The sequence below is a fragment of the Bacillus rossius genome, chromosome 2, assembly GCF_032445375.1.
Source record: "Bacillus rossius redtenbacheri isolate Brsri chromosome 2, Brsri_v3, whole genome shotgun sequence".
Taxonomy (NCBI): Eukaryota; Metazoa; Arthropoda; class Insecta; order Phasmatodea; family Bacillidae; genus Bacillus; species Bacillus rossius.
The window spans coordinates 5,134,058-5,160,732 of record NC_086331.1 but is presented as its reverse complement, the minus strand read 5'-3'; the positions used below and the strand labels follow the sequence as shown (position 1 = coordinate 5,160,732).

Sequence of the window (26,675 nt, the reverse complement as noted above, 5' to 3'; positions counted from 1 at the left end):
TTACAATATTAATAAAAGTCAAAAAAAATGCACTTGAACCATGGACTTTGGAGTCCTTGGTTCGATTCCCGACAAGGGCAAAAATAAATAATCCTTCCTCCACGGAGGCTACCAGCAAACTGACAACCCCCCCCCCCCCCCCCCCCAATTCCCCCATCCCCTTCATCCAACCCGAGGAATATATATTACGCCAACCAGTATGATGTCATGAAGGCCATCTTGTATCCGTCATTTTTTTTCGTTTGAAAGTGTTCGCTGCCACCATATTGATTTATGTTTACTCTCTATAGTGTGTTAGTTTAAGCTGTCGTATTATCCGCCATATTGTCGGTAATCTTGGCCGCCGTATTAAAATTCAGGAAAATAATTCCAATAATCATTAAAAATATAACCTATTAATATATTGATTCAATCATTCCATGTCCTCAGTTCGATCCTTGGCTGGTGACCAGAAACTGTAATTTTGTTTAAAATACTTATTTAATTAAATATGACACAATGTCCCCAAAACATTTTAAATTCACCATCTACCAGCTTCCAGTAAACAGCTGAGCTCAAACTGTCCCCCAATTTGATAATCTGTAATTATTAGCCTAAAAATATATCTAAAATTCTAAAAATAATAAAAAAATGTACCTATCAATATTTTCGATGGATAGACCTATTTGGGCCCTTGTTTCGATCGTTTGCTAGTGTTAAGAGGAATTAAAGCTAAAAATTATTTTAATTATTTTTTCCTCTTATTTCGGACGAGTTTATTAATAATGTTACGAGCTGGGAAGCAGGGCCGTGATGCGTGCCAGGTACCTGAGTGGGCCCAGAGAGAGTATGGCCGGGGGGGGGGGGGGGGCGCACGGATCCACTGACGTCATGCACGCATACACTTCGGGAATTATAGTGGTCTGGCCTGACCACCCCATCCCTTGCCCCCGCACCCTGCTTCCTCGGCGCTGTTATCTATCCCTTGGCGGCCTGGAAATTCTGCGTGGAGTGGCGTGAATGAGGGTCGTTATTCTGGAAGCTTCGTGCGTCGAGTCGGCCCGGGATGGCATGACACGTCACAGCCACTCCTGTCGGTTACAGAATGACTGCCTAGGGTATAAAAGCAGCGACGCCGGCCTCCGCGGAGTCCCTGGAGTTCCAAAACTGACGCCTGCTAAAATGATTGCTGGCAGCTACCAGTGGCGAGTTCAGTGAAGTGCGAGACCAGTGAGGAGGACGAGAGACCCCCCTTTCGATGCTGACCGTTGGATTGGTCGTAATGGTTGAGACGACAGAGCTCGTTTTCGCTGGCCTCCATGTTCACCTGACAACGCCAAGCAATTTTTTTTTCCTTTGGAGCTTTGTAAAAGATCGTATCTACGTTCCGCCGCTACCTAATGATTTGCCAGAGTTGAGACACAGAATTGAAGAGGCTACTGCTTTCATTACTTCGGACGTGTTAACCAAAGTGTGGGAATAACTGGACATTAGGTTGGTTGTGTGCCACTGACTAAAAGTGCACAATTGTGACATTTGTAAGTAAAACTAGGATAGTTTAACAATTTGTTGTATAAGTTATTGTAAATAATCTAAATTAAACTGTTATAATATACAATTGAAACTGGGACATTCGTTTATGGACAACATATATTTCTGTTAAGCATTGGGTGCTGCACCCAGCCACACAGGAATGTGCGCTACTTTTCCGCTTTTCAACGTGAAAACGGTTTTAAGAAAGGCTTCCATACTAAGGTAACGCCAGAGAGCGATGAAACGTTGTTTCGTTGCCAAAAAAAAAAATTAATATATCTCGTGACTCGAGGGTTCTATCGAAAAGTGTTGTAATTATATACTCCGAAAACAGACCACTGTACGTTGTCTGTTAGTGCACTTACGCCATGGGCGCTTACGTCATTGAGCGGGGAGGGTAGGGTTGAAAAAGAGCCTCGAAACTCACTTCGCGCGACCAAAGAATAAGTCATAACTAGGGACCGGAAAAATTCGCGGATTCAATTACCTCTAGGATAGCCTCCATTATCCTCTGCACATCTCAAGTAAATACGCGTGTTCGTTGGGTACTAAATTGTGAGGCGTCTCCACTGGGTAGCTTGTGATTCGACACTTCTTTGGTCGATAGTCTCTCATTGGCCCAGAGAGCTCCAGTTAAACTGCGAGCCAATAGCAGAACCAGCAGAATTATACACATGTTTGAATTTCAGCCTATCACTAAATGAATCCGCGAATTTTTCCGGTCTCTAGTCATAACTCCGCAACGGAAAGGGTCACACGTGTACTTTTTGCGTCGTCGAGTGGATGTTGAGTTGCTGTACAAGGTTAGCTAAGCCCCGGGGGGGGGGGGGGGGGAAAGGGGGTGAGTTAAGTTGTGTAGTGAAAAGTTACGCCGTACGACGGTTTACAACACGTTCTAAAACTGCTTGTTTCAGGCCATGCCACGCAGTTGCCGAAGTTTCAGCGCCAGAGGGGGTGCAAAGGACAGAGCGCTCTGGAAGGTTCGTGCACTGTTTAAAAAATGCTCACCTTCAGTTCACAAAGAACGCTGGTTACAAATTATCCTGGGATATCCGTAAATTAACGGACACTGAGTTCACTTTCTATGAACATTCATACTAAAGATAGGCCTAACACACCTTTCGAAAACTTGTCAAGAAAAAAAAACTATTATTTTGTCCACCTGTGCCTTTTAACTTTTTCTTCAGAACGAAACATACGACCCGGAAATCAAAATACGGCGTAGTTTATACGAAATGTAAATTACGAAGAAGTCTTCGTTGATTTTAGATTTGTTCTTCGTTGAAAAGATCGTAAATTTACTGTTATTTCCAACGAGCGACAGAGCTTATCAACAGGGCGAGTGAGGCGCCTTCGTGAAGCGTCGCGCGCTGTTGTCGACCAGTGCGGAGGCTAGAATAGCAGAAACCAACTCGGAACTATGAAGCCCCGATACAGACGAAACAACGCAGACTGATGCGCGGGGATCCCGATGCAAGTCTGCAGCCAAGTGAGTTCATTCCACACGAACGCCCAGATCGCTATCGTACGCCCTGGTATCTGCCAGCAATCGTTTCAGCAGTCGTCAGTTTATCGAGGATGAATTCGGGTGCGCGTGCAGCATATGCGATGGATAGAGACCCGTGAATTTCGCAGATTCATTTCTTGCTATGCTAAAATTCAAATAATTATACCTTAGTGCTGCTTATGTCATTGGTTCACTGTTAATCTGGAGGACTGAGGGCCAATTAGAGACCCTCACTCATAGAAGTGTCGAATCACAGGCCACCCAGTCGAGACGACTCACAAGTCAGCAGCCAGTGAACAGTTGGCATTTGCCCGAGTGTGTAGAGGATATTGGAGTCTATCCTGGAGGTCATTGAATCCGCTAAATTCACGGGTCTCTAGCGATGGATTATGGTTCAAGAAAGATCTAAGCCTTTTATCGCCGTACACTTTCCGGGCGCTCCCTACAGCGAGTTGGTCGATTGTGTGGGACCAGCCGGTGACTCGGAAGTTCCAGTGGTCCTTTTTGGTGACTTCAGTCTCCCTGGAGACAATCGACATAATACGACAGAATACCTAAATAAACACTTCAGGATTGAGCTTAAAGAACTACCCACGTGAACAGACTTACTCGCCGGCCCTGTCTGGATCTGACCTTGCGCGCGACACGCATTTGGCTTGCAAACCTTACGTTTCGTATTTTTTTTCATTTCACTACCCCGTTTTTAAAGTATTTAACGTAAAGTAAATATTTATTTACACTTGATAAGTGTAAAATATCATTTTAAAATCAAGCTGAAAAAATATAAACAAATGCATTCATAAAAGTGTGAGTTTAATTTCTTTGCTCTTAAATTATACGTGATGAATTTAGACACCCGGAAAATTCGCGGGTTCATTTCGTGTTATGCTAAATTTCAAATAATTATACCTTAGTGCTGCTTCTGTCATTGGTTCACTGTTAATCTGGAGGACTGAGGGCCAATTAGAGACCCTCACTCATAGTAGTGTCGAATCACAGGCCACCCAGTCGAGACGACTCACAAGTCAGCAGCCAATGAACAGTTGGCATTTGCCCGAGTGTGTAGAGGATATTGGAGTCTATCCTGGAGGTCATTGAACCCGAGAATTTTCCGGGTCTCTAGTGATGATCCGCAAGAGACGATTTCGCGTTAAAAAAAAAAAAGTAAAATAGTGGTACTACACACCCAGTTTATTTTATAACCGTTTTAAATTGCTTATTGTTTGGGTCATTTTGTCCGAAGGCTGGCGACGCGCAGAGATTAGGGAAATACACAGATGGAGCGTAAGGGCCGATTCTAGGCGAGGAGGGTGGGAGAATGCCGTAGATTCTCCGACATTGATGTTACATGTTCACACGTGCGATTTGCCATGGTCACGAAACAATTTTTTACTATGTAGACGTACAGTAATTGAATCAATTATTTGAGAAACCCCATAAGTCACAAAAAATGTGAAAATGTGTTATCCATGGATTTAGGTACTATATAGTTAGTTCTACATACTAGCGAGAAACCCCACATGGCCTCCAAATGGTGAGCATGATATACATACAGTGGCAATCACACAAGAGAGAGAAACCCCATAAGTCATGGACTTATGGGGTTTCATATCCGAACAGAATTAAAGGATTTATTTACCAAGGATATTTCTTGCTGCTTATTATTCTACTAAAGGCCATTCCTTGATTGTATTTTGTTACTCTAATGTCATTGATTCTTATTTGTTTACAACTTAATTATGGATTCATGCGAAGATGATGATGTTAAGCAAAATAAACGCAAAAGAGGGCATACAAACGTACAGAAATACAAGAATTCAGTTATAAAGAAAGCAAGACTGACAGGTGAAGCGTATATTAACTGGTCTGGAAAATATATTGCTGCCAAGACTCCAGGTGAACACTGCAGGTATGTCAACCTCTCTCACGATTTGTCTTTCTTGTAGTACTAGTTAGGCTTAATGTCAACACACTATCATTAAACAAAACCGAATATTTTTGTTTCTTTTAGATGCAGGCGAAAATGCTACACTGTGATATCAGAGCAGGAACAAAAAGTGATACTGTCTAAATTTCGCAGTTTCGAGACAAAGAACGAGCAGGATATCTATTTACAGAGCTTGATATCTACAACCATAGTGCATCGGCGCAGACGACGCAAGCCAGCATAAGAATCATCGAAACCTTCACGAGGTTGTACTTTTGTTTATGAAATCTCAACATGTTCAGGCAAGTACCAAGTGTGCAAAAAAGCTTTTGTTAATATACATGGAATAACAGATGATAGAGTGCGTAGACTGTCGTCATTACTTTGTGAAGGCAAATCTCCACGAGATAAACGTGGGCGAAATGTTCCTGGGAATGCCAAATCGGGTAATGTTATTGATGCTGTAAAATCGCATATTGCCTCCTTTCCTGTTAAGACATCTCATTACAGTGCCCGGGAATATCATTATTTGGATGCGAAACTTAATGTTAAGATCATGCACTCTTTGTACACACATGATTGTCCTGGTCAAACAGTAAGTTATGATTACTACTTGAAAATTTTCAAAGAAAATTTCTCCTTGTCTTTTGGCCGTCCACAATTTGATACATGCTGTCGTTGCGAAGAGTTGAATGTCAAACTTAAAAGCACGTTTCTCAACGACACTGCCAAACGAGTTATTGAGGCTGAGAAACAGGTTCATTTACGGCGTGCAAAGAAATTTTACTTCACACTTCCGGCAATAGAAAATCTGTCCAAGACGGATGAAACTGTTTGCGGAATTTGTATTGACTATATGCAAAACCTGCATATCCCTTGCGTTCCCATTCAGGAAGCCTTTTATTTAAGGCAACTGACTGTTAGTGTGTTTTGTATCCATAACCTAAAAGATGGGAGTGCTTATTTTTTTGTTTACCATGAAGGAGTGGCAGGAAAAGGGCCTAATGAGGTCTGCACATTATTAATGAGATACATTGAATCAGCAGTAAGCAAAAGCGTGAAGCATTTGCACATTTTTTCAGATGGTTGTGGAGCACAGAATCGAAATCACACTATAATCAGACTCTTTTCAACATTGACTACCACAGGCAGATTTGAAACTGTAGATCAATATTACCCAATGAGGGGTCACAGTTGTTTGCCGTGTGATCGAGATTTTGCCATACTGAAAAGAAAAATCAAACGAAGAGACCGGGTGTATATGGTTAAGGAATACATGGAAATCATTCTCACTTCTTCCAATAAACAGGCATTCCTGGCAATATTGATTGAAGATTCTACCGAAATCATTGATTTCAAAAGTTGGTGGCCATTCTACTTTAAGAAATCAATGTTATCTGCAGAATCTGCAGGAAGGAGCATACCTAAGGATCGAAAAGTAACTTTGCAACCGTCCAAGTTCATGCACTTCTCACACACAAGTACAACACCAGGTGTAGTAGTGGCTAGGGACTATATTAATGGACTGTTAACAAGTACATTCCACATCCGCAACACAAGGAAGGGAATGGTTGCTCTCCCGAAAACTACAGCCTATCCTGCTGGGAAACGTCCTATTCAGAAGAAAAAGATAGAGGATCTGCGGAAATTGAGTATGTACCTACCTCATGATGTGAATGTGCAGCAGTTCTATCAAGAACTTTTCAACTGGCCTACATGCGATAAGGATGTCTCTGATGTTGCATGAAACAAAAAGAAAACATTTGAACATGTTATGATGGGTTTTGATTGTTTCATGTAACAGTAATGTAATACTCAAAACAATGTAACTATTGTTGGATCAAGTTTTTGTATGCATGTATTTAGACTTATATATTTTGTTTGTACATTAGTAACTCAAACTAACATGTTATATAATAAACACTGCCACCTCTTCCTTCGTAAAACCCCAAAAATTGTACCCGATATCCTATAAGATTGTGTAAACCCATAAGTCCATGACTTTTAATAATTATTATCTGCAAATCCATTACATTTCCGCAACATTATTTTATTGTATAAGTTGGGTAACAACACTAAATTAATTATCATTTTGATAAAATACTCATTTTTAACTTCTAGTTTCATGTGGGCAGTTTTTTTTTGTTATCCAAAAGTTGGCTCTGATGGACTAATGGGATTTCTCAAATAATTGATTCAATTGCTGTCTTCATATATATATATATATATATTGTCATATCTATAGTCATATATAAACTACATTACGTGATGCACAAACAAATATTTACGTGTTTATTTGGTGCTTGTATTTCTCTTTATATGTGGATTTTATGGTGAAACTACAAAAATGTATACTTTTTGTGTATTTTTCCGTGAAATTTAAAATTTATTTCCATAAGCCTTGTAAATAAGTGTTTAAAGCATCAACCACAGGACACTAAAAAATATAAAACACGTTAAAATTAAACATATTTATCTATTAAACATGATGAAGGTGAAACATAATTTTAAATTCTTTGCCAAACTGAAGCAACTAATAAATTTTGTGTTATAGGTTTATGATTTGGAAGCTTGAATTTTTAACTTATTATTTTACGATTTACAGTTTGTAGCTAAAATTTACTGTAACCAGTCGGCCAGTTAACAGTTTTAATTATTTTATTAATATTTTTAATTCATTATATTTTGTGGGTATGTAAGGAGTAAGATGTGCAAATAGGCAAGGTAGCAAAAGGAACCTTCACACATATGTACTTTCATATTCAAACTGATTATTCTTTACTATGGATTATATAAGGGCCTTCATATAATTATTATTTAGATTTTATTCCTTTTTACACTAATTTCATACAAGAGAAAGGTATTTCAGTTTAATTTCCCTACCGTTTAACATTATATGTTTCTCTTAGCACACACTTCCTTGTATAGTTGCTACAACCAGGACAAGGAAGCTTCGGAATAGAAGGTTTGAGAGTCTAACTTTCTTTATTCTATGGTCTAGCCGTCGCCATTCAAGTATGTTGTCGTCTTTACACGTGGTGTTCTGCCAATCCCTTGGTATCCACGTTGATTAGTTGGCCTATTCTTCAATAATTACCTACTCTCGATATATTTTCTGACCGTTTCTCGTCAGAACTAAGGATTTCTACGACCGTGTATGAGATACCAGGTCAATGCTTCGGTGCGTCGGTTGACGACGCATTTCTTCATTCAGATGCCGGACTTCATTACCTTGGTGATAAGTTTTCAATTATACAGACTTTACAGGCTCCCATAGATCGCTGAAATATTCTACCAGTCCGGCATCTACAACGGTAGTTGTAGTACTTATTTGCAGCATTGACGGTGATCCCGTTCCAGCAACGACTACCTGGGGGTGCTGAATTCTACAAGATACATCATCTCTACTCTTTTCCTGAGCACATGTCGGCATTATCCAAAATGTGAAACAATGTTTATGTGTATACACCTAAGAAGTCTTATCCTTAAAAATGAACTCTAGACTGGATATCTGAAAATAAGTTACACTTAACTGATCATTTGAAGAGACCTGCACAATTCGCAGTTTTGATGGCCTTCAGGATAGACTGCACATACCCCTGTACACTCTGGCAAATAACGCAAGTTCATTGGCTGCCGACTTGTAAGTCGTCTCAGCTGGTTTGTCTGTGATTAGATCCTTCTTTGGTTGAGGGTTTATAACTGGTTGAGATTCGTCCAGATGAACAGTAAGCCAATAGCAAAATTATCTAAGAGGTAGATATATGTGTTTGAATTCTAGCCTATCACCGAATGAATCCGCGAATTTTGCAGGTCTCTAATCATTTGAAAACCTGAATAATGAAGCCATTAAAATACCCAATAAGTGTTACACCATTTGTAACACTCAGCGATACCACGAGTATATTTAAAAATTTAGGTTATAAAATAAACTGCTTATTTTTACATGAAAAACAACATATTAAAATTTAAAATATTTATACCTTCTCAACTTCTACTTCTTCCTTCATGAATGTGTTCTTACTCATCGCTGGGACATCCAGAACTCCTAACATATTTTCAAACTGTGCAAAATCAATCCCGGAGGTAAGTGCAGTCCATAACACTGCACTGTTAATATCACAGTATCCACTATCTTCATTGTGTATCACGATGACATGTCGCATCCACTTACAGTGGAGGCCATTACGAATTTTTTTTTTATTTGGATTGTTCCTGTTGTGCACTGTCTTGCGTGCCCTTGTCCTATTTGCACGACTTTCGGGAACACATAGCTTGGGTTGACAATTCTTTTTCCAAGCAGCGAATTCCAGCTACATGTTTCTTTTTCTTTACTACGTTCTGCACATAAAAATAGAAAATATTCTAAACTTTCCGAATTTGTTGATATTGGTTGCTGACTGATGCTTCTTCTGCAAACAGATAATTTGTAATCAAATAAGGTTGAACAAAAGTGCAAAACAAGGTAAGGCAATTAGAAACCATTTTTTTTAAAGATTTATAATGATATTTGTATACCTAAAATACAGCATATAACTATTGTAAAAATTATTCACGGTTTTGCCTGAAAGAGTTATTTGTTGCTATACAAATTTTTTTTGGGGAAAGAAATGTACATTATTTTTTTAATTAGTAATGCTTACTTTTTTTATTGTAATAAATAACACCGAAATATTTTATCACAACAGTAGAATGTGCTCCCTTTTCCTCCCTAAAACTCTGGAATCGGTTCATTCCGGCATTACAATTCATACACTTACAGATTTAATGTCGGCCGGTTATGTACATTTACTAAATATGAACGAATCCGTTAGCTACTGTCCATAGCTAGATAGTGACTTTTAGATTATTCCAGGCCTGCTTGCAGCCCATAATATTTATGGCTATACATATTGAGAAAAATTGATGTATGAAACATCTGTCTCACGTTGGTATTGATACATATACCCCTGAATTGGGGTTCGAATTGGCGCGCTGCTCTTCAGTACCTATTTGATGTTTTACGCGAGAACTGTAACGTTTTTAGTTATTACCAAGAAGTTAAATTGAAGAATAAACTCGGCGTAACGAACTGTGTGTTATATTGTGTACAAATTTTTAATATATTGTATAAAAAAATGCTTGTTTAGTAACCCGTGGTAAAACTATCCAAAATAAAAAATTCATTAAAAAATATTGGTTTGGACAACAATGATAGTATTAACTCATTACACAAAGGCAAGTATACATGATCGTTTAAAACTTTGATTTGAGTCATCATGCAATAATTGCACTCCTCGTCCATAAATTATTGTCACTTGTGGACTTAATACAGTCATGTTTATTAAAAAAAAATTTCTACGATTTGGGGGAGTGTATCACATAAATATGATACATCTTAAAAATCTACGAAGTTTTTTCTTCCAGCATATGAATTTCATTTCTTATTAAATTAATTAAAATTCTTATTATTTTCAAAAGAAAAATCACCATTATTGTTGCCAATTTGTGAACCACCCCGTTAACTTATATCTAGAGACCGGAAAAATTCGCGTGTTCATTTCGTGTTATGCTAAAATTCAAATAATTATACCGTTGTGCTGCTTCTGCTATTGGTTCACTGTTAATATGTAGGACTCTTGGCCAGTTAGATACAATCAAACAAAGAGGTATCCAACCACAAGTTACCCACTTGAGACGCCTCATAATTCAGTACCCAAAGAACGGGCGCCGTTTGCCCAAGTAGGCAGAGGATCGTGGAATCTATCCTAGAGGTCGTTGAACTCGCGAATTTTTCCAGTCTCTACTTATATCACGTGTACTGATTTACACGCACTCTTTTTTTTTTATCAGCTCTCGATGCAGAGTTATTTCTGGCTGTGAAGCCAGCGATGAGGTACGGATGAAAGGAACGAGAGAATGTGGCAACAGTTTACTATCTATCTGCTATCCTGCTATCTTCTATCTTCGCTGCGCTGTGGCCACGCGGAGAGGGGTTATTGTGTCGCGAGGAGCGATGCTTCGTCACTTCGTCACTTGGTCACTTCGTAACTCTACCTGCCGCCACGCGACACGCGCTCCCAATATCACTTCCGCTCGGCCTGATTCACCGCGCGGCTGCCATCCCCGAGGCCCGTGCTGCAATGGCATGCAAGCGGAGACGGATTACGTGAACGGCGAGCGATCGAACGAGACAAGAGTTTCTGCGATGGCACCCCGTGCAGATTATCTCGGCAACGTCGAGATCTCCTGTTCGTCTCGCTGCGTAGAAACCGAGCATTTGGTTGCCGTGGCAGCAAATGCAAGAGATGTTATCTCTAAACTATTAGCAGGGGCAGGCAATTTTCGCGAAAAGATCTGAACAATTATTAGACTGCAACAAGATATACCTGCACCTGTGGTTTCTTCCTTGTGATTGGCGGCCGTCTGCGAGAGAAGTCGTCGCCTTATTTGACCGAGCCACTCAGGACGCGTTTACTTCCGCACTGGATCACTGTGATTGGTGTTGTTACAATCGATATGACCTGGGAGAAACTCACCCAATCACGAAACACAGACGATGCTATAGTGTTTTAACTTTCATCTAGTCTCGAAATTTTTTTGCGAAATTTGCATGCCCCTAACTATTAGTTATGATAATAAAGTGGAAAAAAAAAATCGAATTATCGTGTGAGACCCCATCGGCAATGCCTTTATGTTGCAGATAGGTGCAGAGTTGCTATAATTCCGCTAGCGGATTTACTTCGATCCGATGGTTCCATCGTAATGTTCAAACGTTTACTCTTGAAACTTCTATATCGGAATAAACAATGTCTAGAGACCCGGAAATTTCGCAGATTCGTCTGGCTTCAGAGTATAATTTAAGGTAATATAGGTGTGCTCAACCCATGTTCGCTTTCCCATTGGTTGATTTCCAAGCGAGAGCATGTTTATCCTTGTTATTTGGCACTACCTGATTCGCTTACTTCTCTCCTAGCTGGACATCGTTGGCTCACGGTCATAGAGGGGCGTGTCTAGATAACTGCGGTCCAATCATGAACACAATGCGACAGTGTGGAGGTTTGCATTCTAGCTTGCGACTAAATGAATGCGTGAAATTGTCTCTAACAATGAAATGTGAAATGTGTCTCTAACAATGTCGGGTTAGCAAAAAGTCTCTCTGCACAGAAAAAAACATTTTCTGTTCTTTTACAAAAGATTCCTTTGGAAACCAGTTGCCAAGAAATGGTTTGTGATAAGTTACAAGAAAGATATTGTAACTTTGTAGAACACGTGGTTATTTTTATTTCGTATATGAAATACGTTTTCTGAGTACCTATATTTCTTACGAAAATTTGCGCATAATTTTATTTTCTAATTGTTGTTTCCTTCAAGCAGAATATTTCTTAACCATGGAAAAGATAATTTAATGTTCAATAATTGGACTTTATTTTGTTTTATTATGCTTACTTATGTGCGCAGTTAATACTGGGAGGGTATTCAGGGAACGATTTACAAATAACTTTGACTATTGGAGGTACTGGGACAACACATTAGTAGAGACCTGTAAAATTCGCGATTTCAAATCCCTAAAGGATAGACTCCATGATCCTCTATGCACTCGCGCAAATTACATCTGCTGATTGGTTACCGACTCTTAACACCTGTTGACTGGAATGACCGTGATTCGCTAATTCTTCTGTTAAAGATTTCTCATTGGCCCAGAGTCCTTCAGATAAACTGTGGCCCAATCACTGAAGCAAAATAATGTCAAAAGTATTTGGACTCTATCCTATCGCGAAATGAATCCGCGAATTTTACAGGTCTCTACACATTAGAGACCTGCAAAATTCGCGGATTCATTTCGTGATATGCTACAATTCCAATAATTATACCTTGGCGCTGCTTCTACCACTGGTTCTCTGTTAATCTGGAGGACTGAGGGCCAATTAGAGACCCTCACTCATAGAAGTGTCGAATCACAGGCCACCCGGTCGAGACGACTCACAAGTCAGCAGCCAATGAACAGGTGGCATTTGCCCGAGTGTGTAGAGTGTAGTAGAGTCTATCCTGGAGGTCACTGAACCCGCGAATTTTGCAGGTCTCCACACATAGCATAAATTCCCGGGTAAGAATCTCAACCCAGTATTACTGCGACCACTATTTTATAGTGATGCAGTTGTTTTCATGGAAATGTACAAATTTACAAATATCTGTGATTTTACATGAATATTTCTGTTCTATTTACAAAAAGAAAAATTACAGTTTGGAAGTGTGGCATCGTTGCTTTTAGTGGTTACGTCACTGGCAGCCGGCCAGACAATCACGGTGTTGAAAGAAGCATTTCCCACGGGCGTGTGTTAGTTTTTCTCATTCTTTATAACTCTGTTCCCTTGTTGGTTGATGTGAAAGTTATGTGTGTAACGAGTTGTGTAAGTAATATTGGAAAAGGAGTTTTCAAGTTACGTCCGAGAAACGGAAAATTTTATTGAAATTTTTTGGGGGAAAATGATGCTTTTAACTGGGAATAAAAAATGTTTTGGATTAATTTAAAAAAAAAAAGTGTGCAGATAATCTGTGACACGAAGAAATAAAGAAGGGCTGATACTTAAAATAAATAAAAAAAGGTTGTTTTTGAGCTGATGTTCCTTTATTGCAATCAAATTATAGAAGGAAGTTATGTAAACTCTAAAAATTATTTATCCACTAAACATCCAAGCAATGCAAAATGGCATTTAATGTCACTGACTAACCGTATAAACAGTTCTCCACATGTTACAGTGTTTCAAATGTAGCTAACATAATTAACTTATCCGCGATTTTGAACCATTTTGAAACCTAAATGTAGCATCCTTTTCAGCAAAACGAAGTTCCGAAGAACAAAGAGGCATTGCGATTACGGCAGCAAAGGCGGAAACTGAAAAATTCCGACAGTTTGTGACGTCATTCCGATACCTTATTCCGCTAACGAGTATTCAAGAACACCTATGTCGTACTGAAGTCATTCCTCTAGAGCAGCCCTTCCCAACGTTTCAGCAACTGTGTACCACTTGACCTTTTTAGAAGCGTCGGTGTACCCCTCGGCATACTTAGAGACCCGTGAAATTCGCGGGTTCAATGACCTCCAGGATAGATTCCAATATCCTCTACACACTCGGGCAAATGCCAACTGTTAATTGGCTGCTGACTTGTGAGTCGTCTCGACTGGGTGGCCTGTGATTCGACACTTCTATGAGTGAGGGTCTCTAATTGGCCATCAGTCCTCCAGATTAACAGAGAACCAATGACAGAAGCAGCACTAAGGTATAATTATTTGAATTTTAGGATAACACGAAATGAATCCGCGAAATTCACCGGTCTCTAGGCATACTTAATCTTTTAGTTTTTGACATTAATATGTAAACAATGGTAAATTTGGGAATCAAGGAAAATGGCGAACAATTAAGACGTTAATTCAAACTCAACAGTATCACAAACAAACAATTTTAGACAGCTAGTTCAAATTCAAACCAAAAATCAAGATTCATAAAAAGCAGACAGTTTTGGTCAGACACTTGTTGATGTTTGTCCATAGTACGCGCCGGCACACAGACACCCTGACATGCTTATTGCGCATGTCATAAACCTAGACTTGCCACGTACATGCTCCCGACGATATGTCGACATGCCAGCGCACCACCGATTGGTAGGGGCATGCAGATTTCGCGAAAAGATTTCGAGACTAGATGAAAGTTAAAACACTATAGCATCGTCTTTTTTTCGTGACTGGGTGAGTTTCTCCCAGATACATATCGATTGTAACAACACCAATCACAGTGATTCAGTGCGGAAGCAAACGCGTCCTGAGTGGCTCGGTCAGATAAGGCGACGACTTCTCTCGCAGACGGCCGCCAATCTCAAGTAAGAAACCACAGGTGCGGGTGTAACCTTGTTGCAGTCCAACAAGTGTTCAGATCTTTTCGCGAAAAATACCTGCTCCTACGCACTGGTAGAGACCTGCTCTGGAGGAATTGTTTCAACAGAGTGAAGCGTAGAGGCACGGAGGTCGCGCTACCTGGTCGCAATTGGGCAGGTGCTTGGTGGGCGTGGCCCGCGTGAAGGAGGAGCCTCGGAGACAGCCAATAGCAAGGGGTTTAACGACCGGCCAACAAGGTGAGAGCAGGTTCTTCGCCGCCCGCGCACGCCACCGCGCGAACAGACGTCCCGTTTATGTCGACGCCTTGTTTTCGTTGCGGCCTGGATGAGAATGAAGGGCGCTTGCATTCCGCTGCATTTGCAGTGAGACAATATTTGGCTGCAGGAACCCACAGACACAGTGACGTCATGATTCTCAGGACTGTGTACTTTCCGCGAAAAGATTTCCAGACCAGCTGTGTGATAAATAGGGCCATGCATATTTCGCGAAAAGATACCGAGGCCAGCTGAAAGTTAAAACACTGTAGCATCGTTTGTGTTTCGTGACTGGGTGAGTTTCTTTCAGGTACATGTCGATTGTTACAACACCAATCACAGTAATTCAGAGCGGAAGCAAACGCGTCCTGAGTGGCTCGGTCAAAAAGTCAACGACTTCTCTCGCAGACGGCCGCCAATCAGAATGAATAATCCGGTGGTGCGGGTATACCTTGTTGCAGTCTAATAGGCGTTCGGATGTTTTCGCGAAAATTGCCTGCCCCTAGTGATAAAACTTTGTAGCATCGTTTGTGTTCGTGGTTGGCTAGGCTTATTTCAGGTGCATGCCTACTGTAACCACACCAATCACAGCCATCCGGTGCTGAAGCAAAAACCCGTCCTGAATGGCCCGGCCAGATAGGTTAATTACCACCAATTAGGATACAAGGAAACAACCGCTAGTACGGGCATACCTTATTGCTAGAGACCCGTGAATTTCGCGGATTCAATGACCTCCAGGATAGACTCCAATATCCTCTACACACTCGGGCAAATGCCAACTGTTCATTGGCTGTTGACTTGTGAGTGGTCTCGACTGGGTGGCCTGTTATTCGACATTTCTATGAGTGAGGGTCTCTAATTGGCCCTCAGTCCTCCAGATTAACAGAGAACCAATGACAGAAGCAGCACTAAGGTATAATTATTTGAATTTTAGCATAACACGAAATGAATCCGCGAAATTCACGGGTCTCTAATAATATCTTCAAGACTTTCTATATCTTTTTGCAACCACGTATTTACAAACAGGCTCTAGTCTTTAAGCGCCGCTAGGAAATGACGTGTTACTTCACACAGGCGACTACAACTATCATGATAACCAAGCCAGTTCACAAGTGTTGACTTCAAATAGCCAAAGCTCAGTCCTATACCATGTCAAACCAAAAAAAGCTTTAACACAAGCGGTATCAAAATATTTGAAATAGCAAGATGGCGACTCCTAATCGCCCTTAAATCTCGTAGCGTTTCTGTACAGTTGTTTTATATTTCATTTAAATAAGTTCTGTTTACAGTTTATACTTTACATTAAAAATATTACAACAAAAAAAAGTGCGTTTGTTAACGTCATGTCAATTTTCTAAACAAATCTTCAAGGCTTTGTTCGTATCAGCTGCAGTTGACAGTTCTGTCCGAACTCCGTAAGCCAATGGCGGCCACGGGCTCTGAAGAGTAACAATTGAATAGCATCCATTATGCAGGGTGTCCATAAAATAATGTCCCAGTTTCTATAGGATATTATAACAGTTTAATTTAGATTATTTAAAACAAATCATCTATAAAAATTGAAAGAAAACTAACCTAGGTTTTCTTACTGTAGCCACTGCCCCTTCCAACCTTCAGGGATGCAACACAAAATGACGTTAACTAACAGTCGAAATTCATAATTACGAAACATAACTAAATGTAGCAAATTGCAGTGTAAATAGGGGACAAATATGGCAAGATAAAATAAGTTCAACATGACTTATTTCATAACTTAACCTGTTACTAGGGGCAAGCATTTCTCGCGAAAAAAAACCTGAACGTCAACTAGACTGCAACAAGGTATACCCGCATCAGCGGTTTCTTCCTTGTGATTGGCGGACGTCTGCGAGAGAAGTCGTCGATTTGTTTTACTGAGCCACTCAGGACGCGTTTGATTCCGCACTGACTTCATGTGATTGATGTTGTAACAATCGACATGTAGGCTACCTACCTGAAAGAAACTCACCCAATCACGGAACACAGACGGTGCTACATTGTTTTGACTTTCAGCTAGTCTCGAAATCTTTTCGCGAAATATGCATGCCCCTATGTAATTACACTAATTACATTACATAAAAAGATTAGCAGCATCCCCTTCTGATTCTTTTGCTGTTTGTGTCGATGGATAGATATTTCAAAATAAAAATTGCAACAAAATATATATTTTTTTTTTTCAAATTCTAGATTGTGGGGTACGTTCTCCATGACGGTATCATGGATACCTTCATGAACTGAATATGAACTAGTTTTGCTGCTTGTTTTTTTATTATTAAACATGTAAATTTGTGATTTTTTTTCTACTTCAACTGAACGAAGGATCCCTCGTATTTTCAGATAACTATATCTTCGAAGAAACGACGCCATTGTGAACAAGAAAAACATTTCCGTGGACGCAAGAAGTGTGAGTATCTATTTGTTTTCCTTTAACAATTTTTTTTAAGGTTTTGTTAACACTGATGGTTCTTAAGAGTTTATGTTCGAAGTAAGCAAACTGATTATCCATAAATTAACACATTTATCATTGGCATAGCGAGTGGAGAAGGATGTGAAGGGAGGGGGCAAAGTAAGCTCTTCCCGAAGAGAAAAAATAAGAACGTGCTTAAAGTTTTTTTTTGTGACAAACAGTGCAAATGATGTATTCTGAATGTCCACAAAAAAGTTATCAAATCATTTTCCTATTGCAATAATCATGCAATAATCGAAGTACATATTGAGAGTTGTGTTCTCATCTGGCACAGGAGATAACACAACACGTAACATGCTTACAGAGCGGGTAGTCGGATGCAAACGTTATGCTATTCTTTCTCTGAAATCTGTTGTGTCCGGGATTCCGGGAGGATAGACATATATCGACAAGATTATTTCTTTATATTCTTTTTATTGTATTTAGTTCATTTAAGCATACGTTTTAAGACGTTTATAAAGATAGTACGTAGTTGTTATGATTCAGTGGAAAGGGTAGCTACATGCGCACTTAGCCGGCTGATGCGTAGCGAATGTTTGTAATCTGAAAACGTCAGCGGGCATGTACACAGAACTGTTTGTGGGACTCTGTAAGCTGTACCAACCGAGGATGATTGTGCGTCGCTGCTGACCTCTGGAAGCCGGAGGGCCTCGTGACCGGACGCCTTAGGGCGTTGCTGGCGGTGGACTGATGGGAGAGACGCTGGGAACAGCGAGCAGAGGAGGCTAGGCTCTCGGGGGGAGCGGATGTCTAGAAGGGGGAGCTGAATTGTTGCCCCTTGGAAGGGCAGCCCTTCAGGATTTTTCTGACAATAGTGTTTTTGAAAGGTTGTCTAAATTGTTGCCCCTTGGATGGGCAGCCCTTCAGGATTTTTCAGACAGTGGTTAGGTTAGGTTAGGTTAGGTTAGGTCACTTTAAAAACTAACCACTGTCAGAAAAATCCTGAAGGGCTGCCCTTCCAAGGGGCAACAATTCAGACAACCTTTCAAAAACACAACTGTTAAAGATATCCTGATGGCTGCCCTTCCAAGGGGCAACAATTCAGGATTATAAAATTACGAAAATAGGCACATTTTAAGATACTGGAAGGGCTGCCCGTCCAGTCGCTTTACAAACTAACCACTGTCAGAAAAATCCTGAAGGGGCAACAATTCAGACAACCTTTCAAAAACAGTACTGTTAGAAAAATCCTGATGGGCTGCCCTTCCAAGGGCAAGTTTTCAGGATTATTTAAACACTTAGAGAAACATGTTTTCAGAAATTGGATGGGCTGCCCTTCCAGTCGCTGTACAAACAAACCATTGCCAGAAAAATCCTGAAGGGCTGCCCTTCCAAGGGGCAGCATTTCAGTCGCCTCGTCTAGAATGTAATTATGGTTGTAGCTGACTTGTATGTAAATGAAGTGTAGAGTTGGGAGCACGAGTAAAAGTGATCCACAGATTCATGGAGTTCCTTCTTGGGGTACCTATCCCTTAATTTTGGCTATCAGCGAGTGTACCACTTGGCACTCGAACCCACCTAGGCCCGACTGCACAGTAATATGTAGACGGGCGCAACAAATCCATCGCTTCTGTTCGTCCTTTATCCTTCAAAAGGGCCCTAAATTTTTCATATTTACATCAAAACATTGACAAACCCATACTTTCTACGGACAGACGGATAAAATTATAGCCTCCAAATTCTGCAATATTTTGCCTGTCAAACCATATTATATTATGAGGTTTTTAATTTTTTTATTGTTAAGCTATTTCAACGGTTATTTTTTAACTTACAACTGAACACATTTTTAAGATTTATTTTTGAAACAAAAACCATCCAAGTCACAAAAGTGTGATTAGCTATGAATAGTTACTTGTAAATGTTTAAATAAGTATATACCAGAGAGTAAAAAATAGTTAAATGAATAATTATAAGTGCATATACCTACTTACAAGAATGTCGGAAGTGTTTTTATACAATCAATTTTTTTTTTTTCAAAAATGTAAGTTTTCGCGACAGTTGGCAGCATCTAAATGGAAACATAACATAATGGACCTGCGGAGAGGTGAAAACAAGGGGGAGGGGGGGGGGCATTGGTCTGCATAATTACGTGGTAATCGGGTGAAGCCGATTTCTTATCAGCTCATGGTCTGTGCCATGTCAGACGCCCAACGCATTGGCTGAGGCATAGTATTTGCATTGAGGAAGCAGTTTTAAATGTCTGTATTTTATGGAAGTGACTGTTTAACGACAGATATTCAAATTCATTCTTACTAACCATCATAACACGCGGTTCAACAACATTCTCGTAATGTTTTGTACATGACAATATAGGGATGACAAGGTAGAAAGTGACTAACTACATCACTCCATGCCATTTTCCTAATGATAGATATAAATGACTTACTGTTACCTCTACATTATATAAATATCATAGCAAAAAACATAGGTTTTATGATTCCAAAGTGCTTTGCTCACCTGATTGTCAAACTAATCTAACTTTACAAGTGGTATTTTATGTAAAATGCATACATGCCAGCATATAAAAGGAAAAATGCATGCCTTCTAGTTAGTTGGCAGCATCCAAAAGGAAAAATATGTGCCTTCTAGTTAGTTGTCAGCATATAAAAGGAAAAATGCATGCCTTCTAGTTAGTTGGCAGCATCCAAAAGGAAAAATGTGTGCGTTCTAGTCAGTTGGCAGCATATAAAAGGGAAAAGGCATGCCTTATAGTTAGAGACCGGAAAAATTCGCAAATTAATTTCGCGATAGGCTAAAATACAAATAGTTATACCTCAATGCAGTCTCTGTTGTTGGCTCACAACTCACCTAGATGACTCTGGGCCAATGAGAAACATCCAACCAAAGCTGTATCGAATCACAGGCTGCTAAGTTGGGACGTCTCACAAGACAGCAGCCAATGAGTGAGTCACATTTGACCGAGTGTAAGTAGAACAATGGAGTTCATCTTACAGGTCATTGAACCCGCGAATTTTTCCGGTCCCTACTTATAGTTAGTTGGCAGCATACAAAAGGAAAAATGTGTGCCTTCTAGTTAGTTATCAGCATATAAAAGAAAAAATACACGCCTTCCAGTTAGTTGGCAGCATCCAAAAGGAAAAATGTGTGCCTTCTAGTTAGTTGTCAGCATATGAAAGGAAAAAATGCATGCCTTCTAGTTAGTTGGCAGCATCCAAAAGGAAAAATGTGTGCCTTCTAGTTAGTTGTCAGCATATGAAAGGAAAAAATGCATGCCTTCTAGTTAGTTGGCAGCATCCAAAAGGAAAAATGTGTGCCTTCTAGTTAGTTGTCAGCATATAAAAGGAAAAATGCATGACTTCTAGTTAGTTGGCAGCATCCAAAAGGAAAAAAAAATATGTGACGGATGTGCGGAGAGTTGTATATTCATCGGCCAGGTGACGAACGGGTGACAAAAGGCTGCAAAGGATCATTTTGAGTCAGCCGTGAATTCATTTCGCGATAGGCTAAAATACAAATAGTTATACCTCAGTGCCGCCTCTGCTATTGGCTCAAAACTCACCTGGATGACTCTGGGCCAGTGAGAAACACCCGACCAAAGCTTTATCGAATCACAGTCTGCTACGATGGGACGTCTCACAAGACAGCAGCCAATGAGTGGGTGACATTTAACCGAGTGTACGTATAACTATGGAGTTCATCCTAGAGGTCATTGAACCCGCGATTTTTTCTGGTCCCTACCAATTGGTTGGTTTGTCCCGTGGCGCAGGTACCGTCATGGTCCGGCTGCTGCTGTGGCTGTTGAGGCGCGTGCGCCGATTCGTCCGCCGCCGTCCAATGACGAGCTTCCTAATGCTGAGCCTCTTGCTATTGGCGCTGCACGGAACGTCGGTGCACCCCGACTGGAACACGGGCGTCGAGAAGCAGCCCAAGCCAGACCGCTTCACCACTCCGGCGACCAATCAGCACTCAGGGTGAGCTTGGACGTGCCTTTCAGGCCCGCTGCACAGTGACACAGTGACACAGTGACACAGTGTCACAGGGACGTGACAAGTCGAATAAAAAAAAATTGGTTGTCTGTAATGTCGGTTTACGGACGATAGTTTAACGTGACAACGTCATAACAAAACATTGATGAAATTATTGCATACTTTTATGAATAAAATTGAATCATTTTTATTTTAATAATAAAAGAATAAATACTTGAAATTATACTAGTAATCAGATTTTTAAAATGAAAGAATAATTAACCTTTATTGCCGAAATTGTTGTTGTAATAAGCAATGAAAGCCACATTAACTTTTCACTTCACTTTATAAACAGTCGAGTGGAAGAGAGATAGATGCGGCGCAAGCGTACAATGAGCATAATGGGACACAGCGTAACGGAACAACGTGCGTAACGGGACAGTTTCATGCGTGCAGCCGGCGTTCATCAATTTATTAGACGTTGTCACGTCAAAAAATTAAATCAAACATACTCGAAGCAACATTTAACGTATTTAAACGTACCAAAACATAACAAGTGTTTATGAGTTGTGTGATTTTATTTTGTGCGTATTTTCGATGTTCTGTGTTTTAATTTATTGTTTCCGAGTTTCTTGTTTGAAGGTATGTGTTTCTAAGTTGTGAGTATATAAGTCGTTGGTTCTTGAGTAGAGGCAAGATTATATAATGAATAGCGAATCAAAAACCGAAATAACAGCGAAGTTAAGTCACTACACCTCCAAACACCGAAATGGAAGTCATTACACTTCCAAATACCGAAATAGAAGTAACTAACACTGCATAACACCGAAATGCAGTGTAATTCAGCTCAATTACCTAACTGTAGCTATAAAAATATAAAATTAATTTCAAAAATCTTAGGTTTAGGTTCTTATTTGAAAGCCTAAAATGTTACGCATGAAGTAAAAAACAATATATATTTTTTTGTTTCTATGTTTATTCAAAGTAAAGTAAATAAAAACAGTCTTTAGATGACACCATACAGTCATGAGTAAAGACCTATAGAGATACATCACAAGAAAATGTACGTGTATAACGATTTTGAATTTTTAATTTTTCAATTTTTGAATTGAAATATTTAGTTGAAATTAGTTTAACTGACTCATCAATAAATGTAGTGGTATTGTTTAATGTGCACATTTGAAGTGTCTTACCACGCGTTGTTAAAGCAGTTGATCAATGACATGTACTTATTATTGCTCAGCTCTGGGCGTGTGTTCCGAGGTGTGTGTTCCGAACCGTGTGAATCGAGCCGTGTGTTCCGACCTGTGTGTTCCGACCTGTGTGTTCCGACCTGTGTGTTTCGAGCTGTGAGTTCCGATCTGTGTGTTCCGAGCTGTGTGTTCCGAGACGTGTGTTCCCACCTGTGTGTTCCGACCTGTGTGTTCCCACCTGTGTGTTTCCACCTGTGTGTTCCGAGCTGTGTGTTCCGAGCTGTGTGTTCCGAGCCGTGTGTTCCCACCTGTGTGTTCCGAGCTGTGTGTTCCGAGCCGTGTGTTCCCACCTGTGTGTTCCGAGCTGTGTGTTCCGAGCCGTGTGTTCCCACCTGTGTGTTTCCACCTGTGTGTTCCGAGCTGTGTGTTCCGAGCTGTGTGTTCCGAGCCGTGTGTTCCCACCTGTGTGTTCCGAGCTGTGTGTTCCGAGCCGTGTGTTCCCACCTGTGTGTTCCGACCTGTGTGTTCCCACCTGTGTGTTCCGAGCTGTGTGTATCGAGCTGTGTGTCCTCAGAGCCGTGTGTATCGAGCCGTGTGTGTCGAGCCGCGTGTTGCCCGCAGACACATGACGCCGCTGTGGCTGGAGATGCAGCTGGTGGCGCCCAGCAAGCGGCCCTGGGGACGCTACTGGGGGTGGCGCTGCCGCGCGGCTCGCTGCGAGCGCTACCTGGTGGCCTCGTCGCCGCGGCCCGCCGCCTCGCTGACCTCCTGCCTGATGACCTGCGGCGCGGTGCCCTTCTGGCCGCGTCCCTCCGGCCGCGCGGCGCTCGGCTCGGCGCACGCCAGGTCGCGCCGTCCGCCCTGGTTGGGTGGGCCTAGGGACTGGACAAACTCGCGGTTTCGATGACCTCCAGGACAGACTCCACGATCCTCTATGTACCACGACAAATTACACTTGCTGATCGGTAGAGACCCGCAAATTTCGCGGATTCATTTAGTCGCAAGCTAGAATGCAAACATACACACTGTCGCACTGTGTTCATGATTGGCCCGCAGTTATCTGGACACGCCCCTCTACGACCGTGAGCCAACGATGTCCAGCTAGGAGAGAAGTAAGCAAATCAGGTAGTGCCAAATAACAAGGATAAAAATGTTCTCGCTAAGAAATCAACCAATGGGAAAGTAAACATGGGTCGAGCACACCTATAACTTTGAATTCTATCCTGAGGCCAGAAGAATCCGCGATATATCCGGGTCTCTACTGATTGGCTACTAATCCGTGACGCCTGTCAACTGGAATGCTTAGTGATTCGGTGTTGTTTTTTTGTTGAGTGTTCTTCATTGGCTCAGGGTCATTCAGGTAAACTGTGGTCCAATCACTGAAGCAGCATGAAGTTGAATTAGTTATGGATTTTAGCCGATCGCGAGATGAATCCGCGAATTTTTCCGGTCTCTAGGTATGCCTCGTACTTGGTGGTGGTGCTCTGATCGCTTGGAGCAGGCTCCAAGGGTTCCCTAGCCCGATGCGGAGTCGACGTGGTGAGCGACTACACAGCTCCGGTGCTAGCCTGGACAGCTAGGCCTCCACCGGACCACGGGTCCACTGGGTCCCAGCGTGATGTAGGCGCCAGCAATGCTGACAAAGTCCTAGGGCGGGATTCGTAGTCGAAGGCTTGTTTGGCGAATAAGTAACACTTTATGAAGCAGTGCTTATTCTTCAAGTAGTACTTATTCCAGCAATGAATTCATAAACCTATACTTGACAAAGTAATACTTGAACAAGCACTACTTACCTATATTGGCCATGCTGTACTTGATGAAGTATCTCAAAAAGTAAAGGACGAATTTTGTGTCAACGTAACGCAAGCAAATATACTGCTGTAAATACATAGTTTACCTGTTTGAAAATAAAAATGCCCACGTTTCAAACCATATATGCGATTAAAATAATGAAATTAATACGTAAGATGATATTTATACTTTATTTGATAGTGAACTTGAATAACATAAATATGAACATGTATTAAAAACGAAATTTACAACTACATAAATATGTTTTGAATGTTTGTGTTGTTAAATTATGTTGGCCATCTTGTGTCTGTGATCTATACCTAAGCGGGTGAAGTTAGCCACGTGGTAGCGAAACAACATGCTAGCTGCAGAAGAGGTTATGTACGTAGCCTCTATTGTTTACAAAACTAAGCGGCAACGATTTGTTTCGTTTCTTTTCCCCAAATTGAATTTCTTTACTCTCAATTTTAATTTAATACATGGAAAAATTAACGGGAACTAATAACTTACATAACCTATTCCTTACAACAAACAAATCCGTACCAGTACTTGAGTCACCTACATAGCCGACTTCATGAAGTATTACTTATATCAATGAATAAGCATGGCTTATTTGATTATGAATACTTGCGAAACAAGGCTAACTTATTTCATGACTGTGAATTCGTATTGAGCAGTACTTATTTGACGCAGTGCTTCGTGAAGTATTACTTGAATTAGTCCTAATAAGCAGTGCTTTTTTTGTTCGCTATGAATTTAATGCCATACTTAAGCATGCATATAAGCAGTACTTTTTTCAAGTATTGCTTAGCCTATATCACCACTATGAATTCCGCCCTTAAGGCTCAGGACACAGCCAACTGTCTGGTTAGCTGAGTGAGTCAGGGGGCTGAGATTGTGACTATGCTGTATGGCCTCTGGTCATAAGGTGAAGCTCTAACACCTTCCTGATCAAAGGAGGGAGTAATCCCATGACAGGTTGGTCTAAATTTTTACTTGCTCTGGAAGTTTCCAAACTGTTCTGTAAGCCGACTCCCGATCTGCTCTTAAGGGCGCATATTTGGGAGGAGTGGTGGAGGTGCCATGAGTAAGAAAACAGTTGTTCGGCTCGGGAACCGTTCACGAGCGCATCGTGCTGAACAGATACTGGACAACACGGCTGTCAACTACAAGACAGTTTCAACAGTAACAAGTAGATGCAGGCAGACAACAAAATCTGGACAGCAGCTGATTTCAGGGCTTGTTCGCTGCGAGTTCTTGTTTTCGGTTTTTTCTTTCTTAATTTGCCTTCTTAAATTTTTCCCACTACAAACAGTGCAAAACTGCAATGGTGTACGTCCAAGAAATTGTGTTAAATCAAAATTCCCTGTTGCATGAATCACTTAAATGACACTCAGGTCGGGTTCATAAACAATGCAATGAACGCAACGAACGCATCTCGCAATCACTGCAAGAAAATCACAGTCGTTTATAAAGCAATGGCGTCACCAACCCTCAAGCTTGGAATTATTGTGCAATATTAGAAAATGAATTTCGTCCCTGGGCCTTTTTTTGAAGTGAAACTTCTTTGGGGCACGATGAGAGCAAAATTTCATGGCAAATTTTTATGCAATATTTCTGATGTGAAAATTACAGAGAATAGCTACTTGGCCAAAGAGATATAAAGAGAACACTATGCTATATACGTTACTGGGCTCGTTTTCGTTATCCTCTTTGTACGATGATTCATTCCCCGCCAAAAAATAAAATAGAACCGAGAGATATAGATACAAATGCATTAGTAAACTTACCCACTATAGAATAAAACAAAAAAAAATAGTGTTAGAATATGCTAATGTGTAATACACATTCATAAAAAATTTGAAGTTCATTTTGTAAATGAATATTGTTTCTACTATCCTGATATTTTACGTATGACTACCTTACACTCAAAAAATCTCAAAAAAAATTTTAAACGTAGCTTTTATTTGTAACAAGGGTGGAGGGAGACTAAAATTCTCTATTTATTATTTAATTTATTTTAAATAACTACTTTTATCATTCATTTTTAAAATATATATATATTTATTTTGCACTGTGGTCGTTTAATCTGTTATTTTACAAAAAAATATATATATATATATCAGTGCGTGGCCTGCACATACATTATAAATCCCACTTAAATAATCCCTTCGTATGGTAAAAATCAGATATTAAATAATTCACT

The 26,675-nt window shown here is 40.5% G+C and overlaps 1 protein-coding gene across 1 annotated transcript in view; it reads left to right on the top strand.

Moving 5' to 3' along the window:
- The first annotated feature begins 21,294 nt into the window (after nt 1-21,294).
- LOC134529928 (probable beta-hexosaminidase fdl) overlaps nt 21,295-26,675 on the top strand; it is a 41,419-nt gene continuing 36,038 nt past the window's right edge. The window contains exons 1-2 of the mRNA XM_063364481.1: nt 21,295-21,491; nt 23,300-23,524. Of these exons, the coding sequence (XP_063220551.1) occupies nt 21,295-21,491; nt 23,300-23,524 (422 nt within the window). The remainder of the gene's footprint in view (nt 21,492-23,299; nt 23,525-26,675) is intronic.